We start from the raw sequence: 14,310 nt of genomic DNA on the forward strand, positions 1-14,310 counted from the left end.
GATGATTGATGTTTTATATAGCATTTACATTTTTGTTGTTCCAGAGGAACAGAGGTTAAAATGGATGCATTTATATAGTTTTTTTTTTTTTTTTTTATATCTCTAAAGCGCTTTACAATTTGTTCCCCACATTTTTACCCATTCACTCACACCGATGGCGGAGGCAACCATGCAAGGTGCCAAACTGCTCATCAGGAGCAATTAGGGGTTAAGTGTTTTGCTCAAGGACACTTAGACACGCTGCCCGGGAATCGAACCAGGAACCTCTGGATTACCAGACGACTGCGCTACCACTGTCGCAAAAAAGATGGTCCAATTCAAGCATTTTTTTAAAACAATAAAAAAAGTCACAACATTATAATAAATATATAATAACCACATGTGGGGGCATGAATTCATTTATTATTTAAAAAAGGTACAATTACACATTATAGTTACATATCAATAAACATCAATAAACAACAAGACGGGTTTATCGTGCAGGGCGGTAGAGCTCCTGGGCTCTGGTGAAACCCATCCCGTCTTCCTCCAACGCCTGCTGGGTCAGGATGTTCTGGTAGGAGACCAGAGAGGACAGCTCCAATAACTCTGAGAGGCCTCTGGTGGAGCAGAGACAGATGGATAGAGGAACAGAAGAATGTCTGATCAGAATTTGAAATATACATTCATTCAAAGCATTAACTTTTATAAAGTCGATTTGATAGATTGACAGTCTGGATAGAACCAGACATGTGAAGACGGTAGAACCAGACATGTGATGACAGTAGAACCAGACTGGCCAGGGTTCCCACTCTATTTTGAGAAATCATTTTCCAGTCGTTTTTCTTGACAATTCAGGACTCTCACAAATAATTTACTGGTAGGCCTAGTATCAACTAGGGGTGGGACGATAGATCGATATATTATCAATGATCCAATAGGATCGATGCAACGTAAAAAGATCGGTTCATATTGCGATACTCTTATTTTGAAAATGCCGTGGCGAGTATCCGCCCAACAGCAGCCTCTGAAACTGAAGTCTATTTTGCGACCCGAAATAAATCCCTGCCGTTTTATTCCGCAACTGCCTTAAATGCATCTAACATGCTTTGCATCCTCGCCCTTCCTTTATGCCCACGTCGCGTTAAAATTGACGCTACGTTAGCGTAAGCTAACCCTGATCAGAGCCATAGAGAGAACAGCAGAGTGGGGACTGGGGAAAGGGCATTATCCATTTCTGTGTGTGCGTGTGCATTTGGAAAGACGATGAAGTCAGAGGAGTACATTATATTGATAGTAAATTTACCGAGGATGGACAGATAATGTTGATATTTAAACATAAAAAAATACAATACATAAATGTATTCATGATTATCATGCAACATAAAACAATTGTAGGAACGGTTTGGGAGAGGAAGGGGTTTTAGGTTGCGGTTTAGTTCCAACATTTTTACTTAAAGTTTAAAGCTCAATATATCAAAACGTGGCACTTTAGTGAACAGGAGGTCTATTTGTATTCAAAACAATAGATTGTTTTTCATTTAAATGTCTGGAAGAGCTCAAAAAGAAAAATGTCAAGTGATATTTCCGTTGCCTTTTTTTGAGTTGATCTAAATGTTATCGATTCTGTTAAAAGGACATAATATCGATCGCAGGCACCTGAATCGTATCGTGGCAGACTGATATCGGCAAATATCGTATCGTTGTCCAAAGAATCTATATCGTAATGAAACTGGTAATTACCACCCCTAGTATCAACACAGACGCTGTCCACCTCAGTGTGCACGCTCATCAAGGGGGCAAAAGGAACGTAATCCTGGTCAGACTACAATATATTTGCATTTGTTAGCCATGCGATCTAAACAATCCATCCATGCCAAAGCTAGATATGTAAAAGGTGAAAGTCTCGCACACAAGATTTGGCATACTTGAAATGTTTTATCATGGATGAACAAAACATTCAATAGTTGATTTGAATTTCAATTACTTTTTAAGCACCTTGTTAAATCTTTTTGCTGTTTAAGGAATTCCATGCCTTGATTTTTTTTTTGTCAAGCACTTTAAGGACCCGTCTCACCTTCCGGTCACTGATAACCGTCTCACCTTCAGGTCACTGTTCCACCATCACTGATAACTGTCTCACCTTCAGGTCACTGTTCCACCATCACTGATAACTGTCTCACCTTCAGGTCACTGTTCCACCATCACTGATAACTGTCTCACCTTCAGGTCACTGTTCCACCATCACTGATAACTGTCTCACCATCACTGATAACTGTCTCACCTTCAGGTCACTGTTCCACCATCACTGATAACCGTCTCACCTTCAGGTCACTGTTCCACCATCACTGATAACTGTCTCACCTTCAGGTCACTGTTACATCACTGATAACTGTCTCACCTTCAGGTCACTGTCTCACCATCACTGATAACAGTCTCACCTTCAGGTCACTGTTCCACCATCACTGATAACTGTCTCACCTTCAGGTCACTGTTCCACCATCACTGATAACTGTCTCACCATCACTGATAACTGTCTCACCTTCAGGTCACTGTTCCACCATCACTGATAACTGTCTCACCTTCAGGTCACTGTTCCACCATCACTGATAACTGTCTCACCTTCAGGTCACTGTTCCACCATCACTGATAACTGTCTCACCTTCAGGTCACTGTTCCACCATCACTGATAACTGTCTCACCTTCAGGTCACTGTTCCACCATCACTGATAACCGTCTCACCTTCAGGTCACTGTTCCACCATCACTGATAACTGTCTCACCTTCAGGTCACTGTTACATCATCACTGATAACTGTCTCACCTTCAGGTCACTGTTCCACCATCACTGATAACTGTCTCACCTTCACTGATAACTGTCTCACCTTCAGGTCACTGTTACACCATCACTGATAACCGTCTCACCTTCAGGTCACTGATAACTGTCTCACCTTCAGGTCACTGTTCCACCATCACTGATAACTGTCTCACCTTCAGGTCACTGTTACACCATCACTGATAACTGTCTCACCTTCAGGTCACTGAGAACTGTCTCACCTTCAGGTCACTGTTCCACCATCACTGATAACCGTCTCACCTTCAGGTCACTGAGAACAGTCTCACCTTCAGGTCACTGTTACACCATCACTGATAACTGTCTCACCTTCAGGTCACTGTTCCACCATCACTGATAACCGTCTCACCTTCAGGTCACTGTTACACCATCACTGATAACTGTCTCACCTTCACTGATAACTGTCTCACCTTCAGGTCACTGTTCCACCATCACTGATAACCGTCTCACCTTCAGGTCACTGATAACTGTCTCACCTTCAGGTCACTGAGAACAGTCTCACCTTCAGGTCACTGTTCCACCATCACTGATAACTGTCTCACCTTCAGGTCACTGTCTCACCATCACTGATAACTGTCTCACCTTCAGGTCACTGTCTCACCATCACTGATAACTGTCTCACCTTCAGGTCACTGTTCCACCATCACTGATAACTGTCTCACCTTCAGGTCACTGTTACACCATCACTGATAACTGTCTCACCATCACTGATAACTGTCTCACCTTCAGGTCACTGTTCCACCATCACTGATAACTGTCTCACCTTCAGGTCACTGTTCCACCATCACTGATAACTGTCTCACCTTCAGGTCACTGTTCCACCATCACTGATAACCGTCTCACCTTCAGGTCACTGTTACACCATCACTGATAACTGTCTCACCTTCAGGTCACTGTTCCACCATCACTGATAACTGTCTCACCTTCAGGTCACTGTTCCACCATCACTGATAACTGTCTCACCTTCAGGTCACTGTTCCACCATCACTGATAACTGTCTCACCTTCAGGTCACTGATAACTGTCTCACCTTCAGGTCACTGTTCCACCATCACTGATAACCGTCTCACCTTCAGGTCACTGTTCCACCATCACTGATAACTGTCTCACCATCACTGATAACTGTCTCACCTTCAGGTCACTGTTCCACCATCACTGATAACTGTCTCACCTTCAGGTCACTGTTCCACCATCACTGATAACTGTCTCACCTTCAGGTCACTGTTCCACCATCACTGATAACTGTCTCACCATCACTGATAACTGTCTCACCTTCACTGATAACTGTCTCACCTTCAGGTCACTGTTCCACCATCACTGATAACTGTCTCACCTTCAGGTCACTGATAACTGTCTCACCTTCAGGTCACTGTTCCACCATCACTGATAACTGTCTCACCTTCAGGTCACTGATAACTGTCTCACCTTCAGGTCACTGATAACTGTCTCACCTTCAGGTCACTGTTCCACCATCACTGATAACCGTCTCACCTTCAGGTCACTGATAACTGTCTCACCTTCAGGTCACTGAGAACAGTCTCACCTTCAGGTCACTGTTCCACCATCACTGATAACTGTCTCACCATCACTGATAACTGTCTCACCTTCAGGTCACTGTTCCACCATCACTGATAACTGTCTCACCTTCAGGTCACTGTTCCACCATCACTGATAACTGTCTCACCATCACTGATAACTGTCTCACCTTCAGGTCACTGTTCCACCATCACTGATAACTGTCTCACCATCACTGATAACTGTCTCACCTTCAGGTCACTGTTCCACCATCACTGATAACCGTCTCACCATCACTGATAACTGTCTCACCTTCAGGTCACTGTTACACCATCACTGATAACTGTCTCACCTTCAGGTCACTGTTCCACCATCACTGATAACTGTCTCACCATCACTGATAACTGTCTCACCTTCAGGTCACTGTTCCACCATCACTGATAACTGTCTCACCATCACTGATAACTGTCTCACCTTCAGGTCACTGTTCCACCATCACTGATAACTGTCTCACCATCACTGATAACTGTCTCACCTTCAGGTCACTGTTCCACCATCACTGATAACTGTCTCACCTTCAGGTCACTGTTACACCATCACTGATAACTGTCTCACCTTCAGGTCACTGTTCCACCATCACTGATAACTGTCTCACCTTCAGGTCACTGTTCCACCATCACTGATAACTGTCTCACCTTCAGGTCACTGTTCCACCATCACTGATAACCGTCTCACCATCACTGATAACTGTCTCACCTTCAGGTCACTGTTACACCATCACTGATAACTGTCTCACCTTCAGGTCACTGTTCCACCATCACTGATAACTGTCTCACCATCACTGATAACTGTCTCACCTTCAGGTCACTGTTCCACCATCACTGATAACTGTCTCACCATCACTGATAACCGTCTCACCTTCAGGTCACTGTTCCACCATCACTGATAACTGTCTCACCTTCAGGTCACTGTTCCACCATCACTGATAACTGTCTCACCTTCAGGTCACTGTTCCACCATCACTGATAACCGTCTCACCTTCAGGTCACTGTTCCACCATCACTGATAACTGTCTCACCTTCAGGTCACTGTTCCACCATCACTGATAACCGTCTCACCTTCAGGTCACTGTTACACCATCACTGATAACCGTCTCACCTTCAGGTCACTGTTCCACCATCACTGAGAACCGTCTCACCTTCAGGTCACTGTTACATCACTGAGAACCGTCTCACCTTCAGGTCACTGGTAACTGTCTCACCTTCATTATGAGCTTGTCAAACGCCATGGAAGCCTCAAATAGGCCATCTGAATGACGGGCTAAAATACAATTAAACATTTCCAGGACAACATAAATATTTTTTCCAGGATATTTTGGTAATTTTTGCACATTTTCCAGGTTTTTTTCCATGATCTAGTCTCCACGACTTTCCAGGACGGGTGGGAACCGTGCTGACGGACGAGACGGTAGAAGCAGAGCGAGGCCTCACGCTGCCAGCTGATGTAAAATAAAATTATTATTAGAGATGTCCCGATCACATTTTTTTGCTCCCGATCCGATCCCGATCATGTGATTTTGAGTATCTACCGATACTGATCTTACCCGATCCAATAAAAAATAATTTATAAAATTTTTCTTCATCCCAATTTCTCACATTACATTCACCCTGAATGTTGACGTTATCCAGGTGAAAAGTTCATTCAAGCGAGGCATTGCAACCGGAGTCATCTTAAAAACTCCGCCTCCAACCTGCTGCTTCATGAGCAATGGCGCCATCGTATGTAAAAATCAGGTGACTGCAAGTTCTGCAACTAGTGGATGTCCCTCATCCTTGACATAAATCATTTGATGTATAATTAAATCAAAGGAAATTAGTTTGTTTTGGCAAAATTATTCCGCTCTGTGTGACAATAAATAAATGATGATATGCAATTTAAAACCAAAACTAAGACCCCAGTATGAGTTTAAGACGTGAACATGGTCATGTTTGTTGAATAAAAAAATTAAAAATCCCATTTTTTGTTTTGTTTTTATTAGTCTTTATCACGTGATCAGATCGAGACATCCCTAGTTATTATTATTATTAACCGTGCTGAGGGACGAGGCCTCACCCTGCCAGCTGCTGGCTGATGTCCTTGGAGGTGGTCTTCATGTCTCGCAGGTGCTCTGCTGAGGAGCTGTGGTCCAGCTGGCTGCTCTGGGAGCTCTGCAGCAGCACAGCCTCCGTCTCCTTTAGACGCGCCTCCGCCTCGGCTGGGAGAGAGGAGAGGTTACCCAGGGTTCCCACAGATTCAAGGACTTTCGAGTACTTTTCCAAGCAAAATTTCTCTCATTTAAAAACGGATTCAATTAACTTTTAAATTATTTTTTTTTATTTTTTTTATCCAATATTTATGGCTTAACACTTTGGTTGCCTAAGGTTAAATTAATGATATACCATAGATTGCCAGCGCTATTTGTCTATGGAGAAAGTCCCCTTCTTTGCAGGGCTATAACTTTTTAAATTCTATTGCTACATTGCCATTATTAGGGCCCATTCAAAGTCCTATATGTATTGTTCATTGTGTAGCAACGTTAAACTTTTTCATTCACATATTCATAGTAAAGTATGGTCTAATGTATAAGTATGTTTTCATCTCTTTCTGCAGCTTTCTCCAGAACGTGATATATAGCCCCAAATGCATTATATTGATGATGAAATACAGTTTGATGGCAATCAGCGCGATATAAAAAATTCCAACTAGACGTACTTCTAGAAGTTACTACACGTCATCTGATGTTGACCGGATGGGCGAGGGGGCGTTTATAATTCCGTGGGCAGCGTTATACCAATCATCTAATGTGGGTCAAATGTTGATAATATCAGTTATTATCGAAGACGGTAACGTTACACGCTGAAACTCACCCCAGTCTCCGCGCGCCGTTGGGCGATCATCGTCGAGTAGAAATTTTATCATTATGGGATATATTATTACCCGGTCAATCTCCAGCTTGTATAATGGTATATACGTCCAAATCATGTTGTTTATCGAGTTATTGGCAATCGATCGCTATGTAGTGTGACGAGCTAGAGTCACGGGACATGTACCGAGTGGCCGGAAGCAATACGGACGTCTAGCAAAACCTCTACTGCGCTTCCTGTTAAGCGGTTGCGCCGATCGGCCACCAGATGGCGCTCCTGAACCGCCAGAGAGCTCAGTGGGTCCTGCTGGTGGATCTCAGGCCAGCGGAGGGACATTATGAATCCGATCGCAGATTTTTGAAATATTGATATAAGGACGCTGTACAGCGTCCCCCGGCAACTTTAGCATGGCCAGCAAAGACGTGAGAAGACGTGTCCCGGCACCCAAAGTGTTAAAACCAATTTCCGACAATTAGTTACACTTCTGAATCAAGAAATTGCATTTTTTTTATCTGAACAATTTTATCATGGATGAACAAAACTTTCAATGCGAATGGTTGATTTGGTTGATTTGAATTCCAATGACTTTTTAAGCACCTCGTTAAAAAATTTGCCGTTTAAGGAATTCCAGGCCTAGACTTTTTGGAAAAAAAAAAAATCAAGCACTTTAAGCACTTCAAGGACCTTGTGCGAACCCATCGCAGGCGTCCTGCTCACAAACAGCCACTGAGTGGAATATGGTAAATGACTGCATTCATAACTTGTGCCTCACATTCACTCAACACATTTACACACCAACGGCGGAGACGACCATGCAAGGTGCCAACCTGCTCATCAGTTAGGGGTTGAAGGTGCTGTACGTGGCATTTTCTTTGGTTAAAATAAGTAGTCTACATGTTACAATAACAGCTCTACATTCCGACAGCCATCACCGAGTGTTGGGTCAGTAGCGTGGGTCCCTCTGCAGTAAACACTTAAATAAATACATTTCCTGTAATATATGCTTGAAACAAGTGCAATAAGCTAATTTGGCTTGGCAAGATTTCTTGAAATAAGTAGAAATTATCTGGGGTTCTCTTGGATAAAGTGGGAAGGGAATACCAGGAAATGCATTTTGTGAGGGACTGGTAGGCCTTTCACACCGGCCGCGAACGTAATCTCAAACCGGCCGGCGCGTTCACACTGGGAATAATTGGTTCGGAACATGAAAAATCGGTGTTCAGTGTTTTCTTAGAGGGCCGAACTAAAGCCTCAGTCATGTTCCGGTGTGAACGCGCCGGCCGGTTCGAGATAACGTTCGGGAACCGGCACGGAGCCCGGCCGGTGTGAAAGGCCTATGGGAGACCCCATGTTACTGACCAAACACTGATGGCGGTCAGAATGTAGAGCTACTTAACACTTACTTTTAACCAAAACATACCACTTACAGCACCTTTAAGTATCTTGCTCAAGGACACTTCGACAGGAGCTGGAAACGAACCAGGAACCTTCCCGTCAGCCCGTAATCAAATAGCAGGTAATGGTCATTAAATGAGGAGCGTGGCCGGTGAGCTGTGGCCTGGTACTGCGTTATCTTACAGATGAATCTGGTTCATGTTTACATCACAGATTACAGTGTCACCTACCCAGGAATGTCCTCCCGTCTCCTTGGATGTAGAGGTTTTTGACAGGCAGCTCATGGCGCGTGGCGTCAACAGCTGTGGCCAGAGTCTGGTATTCCTCTGTGAACCGCTTGGCAGCTTCAGCCACTGGAGTTAACACAGAGATCTGATGGGACACCGGATTAACAGAGTCATCGTCAAGCCATAGAGCAGACTGATGAGGGGGTGTGTGTGTAGAGTGTAAAGGTATATAGAATATGAAGGTATATAGAATATGAAGGTATATATAGAATATGAAGGTAGGTATATAGAATATGAAGGTAGGTATATAGAATATGAAGGTAGGTATAGAGATATGTATAGAGTATACGACGTATATGTTGTTATAGAGATAACCCGTTACTCCAGGCCAATAGGTGGACAGCATGCAGTAGTGAACCAGGTGAATCACATGGTGTGGAAACGTGTTGGTTTAACCCCTAGCCATATTTTCAGAAAATGCGCCTAAAAGTACATACGCAAGTAAAGGAAGATTGCTCCACTTCTACAAGGTTAGTAACAGACACAATATTTCTGACACTGGGAATACATTCCATGAGAGCCATAGATGAACATGCAAATGGCCCTTGTAGAAGTGGAGCAATCTTCCATTTACTTGGCAGATTTTCAGAGAATAGGGCTCAGGTTTAAGAGGTTAACTATAAAGGCTTAAATTAATTAGATTGAAAAAAAAATTATATTCATTCACATTTATTTTATTATAAAATAAATTTGTATTCCCATTTCGAGTCCCACCACTAGTAATACCACTTAAAATCATTGATAAACAAACGTAGTACTGAAAATATACTGCTGTTTTGATAGGGTTACGGTCTTTATTCTTTTCTACATTTTAAAAAGAAACGCAACATCACTTAATACGGACTGTATTGATCCATTTGTGATGTGAAATAAATCTCGGCCCAGTAACGAGCCGATCGGGTTTAAGAGGAAAGCTGGTTAATAACATCAGTTTAGTGACCTGCAGCTCCAGCAGCTCCTTGGTCCTCTTGTCCTGCTCCATGAGGAGGTACTGCCGCCGTTTCTCCTGGTTCTCCCTCCGTAGCTTCTCCTCTTCCTCCATCATCTGCAGCAAACTGGCCTCCGCCGCGGCCTTCAGTTTAGCAGTATTATGCTGCATCTAAGAGGGGAAAGAGATTATAGTAGTAGATTATATTACTAGTTGTAGATTATAGTAGTATATTATAATAGTGTAGTAGTGTAGATTATAATTGCTAATATAATCTACTTCTACTACTATAATATCACTGCTAATATAATCTATGTTATTATAGTAGTAGAATAGAGTAGTAGTAGATTATAGTGATTGAAAACTTTATTAACAGATTGCAGAATGGGTACAATACAGTACAGCTCAATACAAAAACTGCTAAGAGGATGAAGACCAGAAAAACACTTTCGGCATACAACATTTAGAGACATACAAATATACAGTATTATGTAAGAGAGAGAGAACATCATAAAAATAGAAAATGAGGAAAAAAAATGTACATTAGAGGGGGCTGGGGTTAGGGAGAATTTTGACATTTACCGGGGCCAGTTTTTTTTTGGATCCACTTTCTCCTTTTTCTGTTTTTCTCCCATCCCAATTTAGTCGTGCCAATTCCCCCCTCCCCTGTCTTGATTGTTGCTTGCATGTGCCACTGGTCGGTCGTAGGGAGGGTTGAAGAATCCACTTCTTTTCACCTGCCAGCGCGGACTCTCATTGGCGAGGTGCAACGTGTGGGAGGCTCACACTACCCTCAACATCTCCTGTCTCTGCTGTGCAGGCGCCTTGACCGACCTGTAGGAGTCGCTGTTTACAACGACCAGATTACCACCCATCGACTCCCCTCCTGCTGACTCTGCCAATTTGAGTCAGTATGACAGGCCGGAGGCAACGCTGACAGGCGGATTCGATACCAGTGTCTCTTGCGTTGGTGACGAGCGCAATGTCCGCTGCGCCACCCAGCAGCTACCAGGGCCAGTTTTGAATTATAGCCACCTGTAGGTGCTCTTTGAGAGCGGTTTTGAAGGAGGGTAGGAATTCACATTCCTTTACGGCTGTTGGTAGGGCGTTCCACATTATTGTGGCATACCGTAAATCCTCAAATATAGGACGGGTCTTATATTTACCTCAGCTGCAAAGAGCACCAGGCCCTTATTAGAGAGGCTTATATAAGAAACAGGCCTTAATTTCACAAACTGGCCAATTGTAATTGTGATTGATTTTATTTAGACATAAATATACAGATCACATGAGTATTTGCTTTGTCAGGGTGAAACTGGTGGATTAACGTAATTCACACACTGAAGTTGGAACCGTCTATAGGTTGCGGGGTCTGGGGACGATTTAGCGTGTGGTACCTACCTTCTCGACTTCAGTCAAATCGAGTTGATGATAACATGCAGTGGCTTTAGCCGACGCTATCATAGCCATCATGATCTGTGATGCCGACTGGACAACGCCAGCCCCGCCTGCCAATGTTAACACATTGGGCGCCGGGGGTTGTGCCCATCATTGTACCCAGTCTGCCACCGTTGAAAGCCTATGGAGATGTTTACGTACCTTCTTTGCAGGGCTATAACTTTTAAAATTTTATTGCTATATTGACATTACTATGGCCCATTAAACATCGATTATCTATCGTTCAGGATGTGGGAACGTTATATTTTTTCATTCATACATTGTAGTGTTAATACTAGGGGTGGAACGGTTCACAAAATGGACGGTTCGGTATACGTTGTTTTTATATAAAAAAAAAATGTAACACTAAGAATCTAAACATGCTTCTCATTTATTAAAAAAATAAAAAAAAAAGTTTACAGTGTTAGTGTTTACAGCCTTAAATAATGTTTGGCACACAAAGACCGAACTGACTGAAAAATATAGGCTACATTAAGTATTAACTTAGTGCAAACAAACAATATGCTCAGCCAGCACTAGACTTTCCTTTCTTTAATATAAACACAAAAAAACAATGTCAACAATGTTTAAATTCCCTGATTGTCAGTTCTTAAGGGGAGACACTGCAGGTGAATAGGGTAAATAAAATTAACTACGGTAATAGATATCACAATGAAACTTCCCCAGTTGATTACTTATATTAAGACAAGACTTTTTTGTATTACAAGTTTTCTGAAATTGTATGTTTAAATATGCAAATGAGGCATGATCTACTTAAATATGCACTAATTTGCATATAATTCCAGGACAGAAATCTGAACATTGGATAAAGCCATTTTCAAAATTATAGTTTCATTTTGTTGACATATTAGAGCCAAAGGTTATTACAGAGGGGATTTTGGATATCTCTTTTTATCACTCCATAAATCAGAAAATACTCCATTCAGTCCATTTTTATGGTAAAATTTCATATTTCGCCATGTTTTTAGGAATAAAATGTGATATAAATCAGGGTATGAATGCGATATCAACAAACCCTTCTGTAAATACCTTCAGAACATAGATATGAATAGAACTGGAAGGTTTGGTGTATGCGAGTGCTACTGAGAGTATGAGGAAAAACTCTTAAAACTCATTTTTGGGAAAACGCCTTCAAAGTTCTGTATTGTAAAATGCCACACTTTTTTTTTTTTAAACAGATATTTACAAACACAATACCTAATCAAACCATTAGTAATAGACAACCTAAACACATGCCTGTTAACTGAATAATAATAATGATGTTATTGAACTGAACAGAACTACACACAGGCTACAAACAGTGTAGTACAGTGTAGTACCCCCTAATAGGCAAAACATATTTGAATAGATATCACTATGAAACTCTCCCAATTTGTTATGTACATATAAACTAAGAAAAAATATATTGCAAGTTTTCTGAAATTTATGTTTATATATGCGAAATGAGGCACTTCCCCATTAAATATGTGTACATTTATGGATGCAATAAGGCAAAATGATGTAAAATAAACAACTAAATGTGTGTTGACGTTTTATTGTCACTAGTTTCATAGAAGACATGTTTAGGAAGCAAAATATAACAGATTCGTTTTCTGCTTGAAATTAAAGTGCAGTATTTGAAATACAATGAAAGGAATATGGCTGGATTTCTTATCAAAGGGAAAAGTGTCACTGTTATTTAAAATAAACAAATTAGAAGGCCATCAATATAAATTGCAGCATACATCAAACTAACACACACACTGTACAGTTTCAAAACAACACTGCTCTGTTCATTCTATTTTTAAAATACGTACATTATCCGTCTACATTTATTTAGATTAACATTTAAATATTGAGTGCAACTGTGGCTGAACTATCTATGGGTTGGCGGGTCCGCACGGACATTTTAGTGTCACAGACCTTCAGCTCAGTCAACGTTATCAGCTCCGGTAACGTTAGGAGGTGATGGCATGCAGTGGAGAAGCGGCAATAGTCCCGGTTGGAGTTAGTAAAACACAGTTGTATGTTCTTGGATGTTGAATAAACGCCTATCATTGTCTTTAAACACCCCGCCTCTCAGACTCCCATTTTCTCATCTGGTAGCTAGTAGCTACTATAACATTGCATTGACTGCATTAGCTGGCGGTGTTGTGTTGTACAAACTGCTAACGTTATGGCAAGATGTGTGTAGGCCTATAATGTTAATGGCTATGTTTTTTAAAGTCGTAATGAAGATTGATTTATATTGTGCTTGCCATTTTTACACAAACTGACTAGCACCTGGCTGCAGTGCTGCTGCTGCAGCAGCAGCCAGCGCTCACCTCTCCCGTCTCCGCCAAATGAATTTTTTTATTTTTTTTATTTGCGCATCCCCTGGGCCCTCATTTATCAACGTTGCGTACGCACAGATATGTTTGTAACCCGTGCGTACGATCATTTCTAAGCAAAGTGTGGGACTTATCAATTTGAATGTGTGCTTGACTTTGTGCGTATATCTATGCTCAGCTCAGACCATGCGTACCTGGCGCCCGGCGGTAGAATATGGAGACTGCAGACTGACGGCATTATGCTCTCATCAGTTTCATGCATTAGTTTCAACGCGGAAATAAGCTTCTGTGCATTAGTTTCAACACTGGCGCGTGTTCTGTATGAACCGTAATTCATTTTAGTTCATTGTAAAATAGCGACAGTACAAGAGGTTGGCCTGCTTGTTTGGCACGGGGGGCAGACGCAGAACACCCACCTCCAAACGCGATTAAATATTGTTTAAAATAGAAAGCGAAATACTATTATTTTGTGTGTCATGTTTCCAAATAAGATTGGTCACAACGAAATGCTTTCTACTTCAATTTGTTGGTTAGAATAGATGACCTCCGTTGAAACTTGTGAGCTCACACACAGACGTGGTGATAATAATAATAATAATAATAATAATAGCTTAATTTTATATAGCGCCTTTCAAGAGACCCAAGGTCGCTTTACATAGATAGGGGGGGGGGGATAACAAAGTAA

At 41.9% G+C, this 14,310-nt stretch overlaps 1 protein-coding gene across 1 annotated transcript in view; it reads right to left on the reverse strand.

Annotated features, from left to right (window-relative positions):
• Positions 1–393: 393 nt before the first annotated feature.
• Positions 394–14,310, reverse strand: part of LOC311228687 (HAUS augmin-like complex subunit 8) — a 30,795-nt gene continuing 16,878 nt past the window's right edge. Inside the window, exons 7-10 of the mRNA XM_084314627.1 lie at positions 9,871–10,029; positions 8,874–9,015; positions 6,458–6,599; positions 394–599 (exon numbers count right to left, since the gene is read on the reverse strand). Of these exons, the coding sequence (XP_084170753.1) occupies positions 473–599; positions 6,458–6,599; positions 8,874–9,015; positions 9,871–10,029 (570 nt within the window). The 3' untranslated portion in view covers positions 394–472. The remainder of the gene's footprint in view (positions 600–6,457; positions 6,600–8,873; positions 9,016–9,870; positions 10,030–14,310) is intronic.

This window comes from Notolepis coatsorum, assembly GCF_963971535.1.
Source record: "Notolepis coatsorum genome assembly, chromosome: 5".
In the NCBI taxonomy this organism is placed as follows: Eukaryota; Metazoa; Chordata; class Actinopteri; order Aulopiformes; family Paralepididae; genus Notolepis; species Notolepis coatsorum.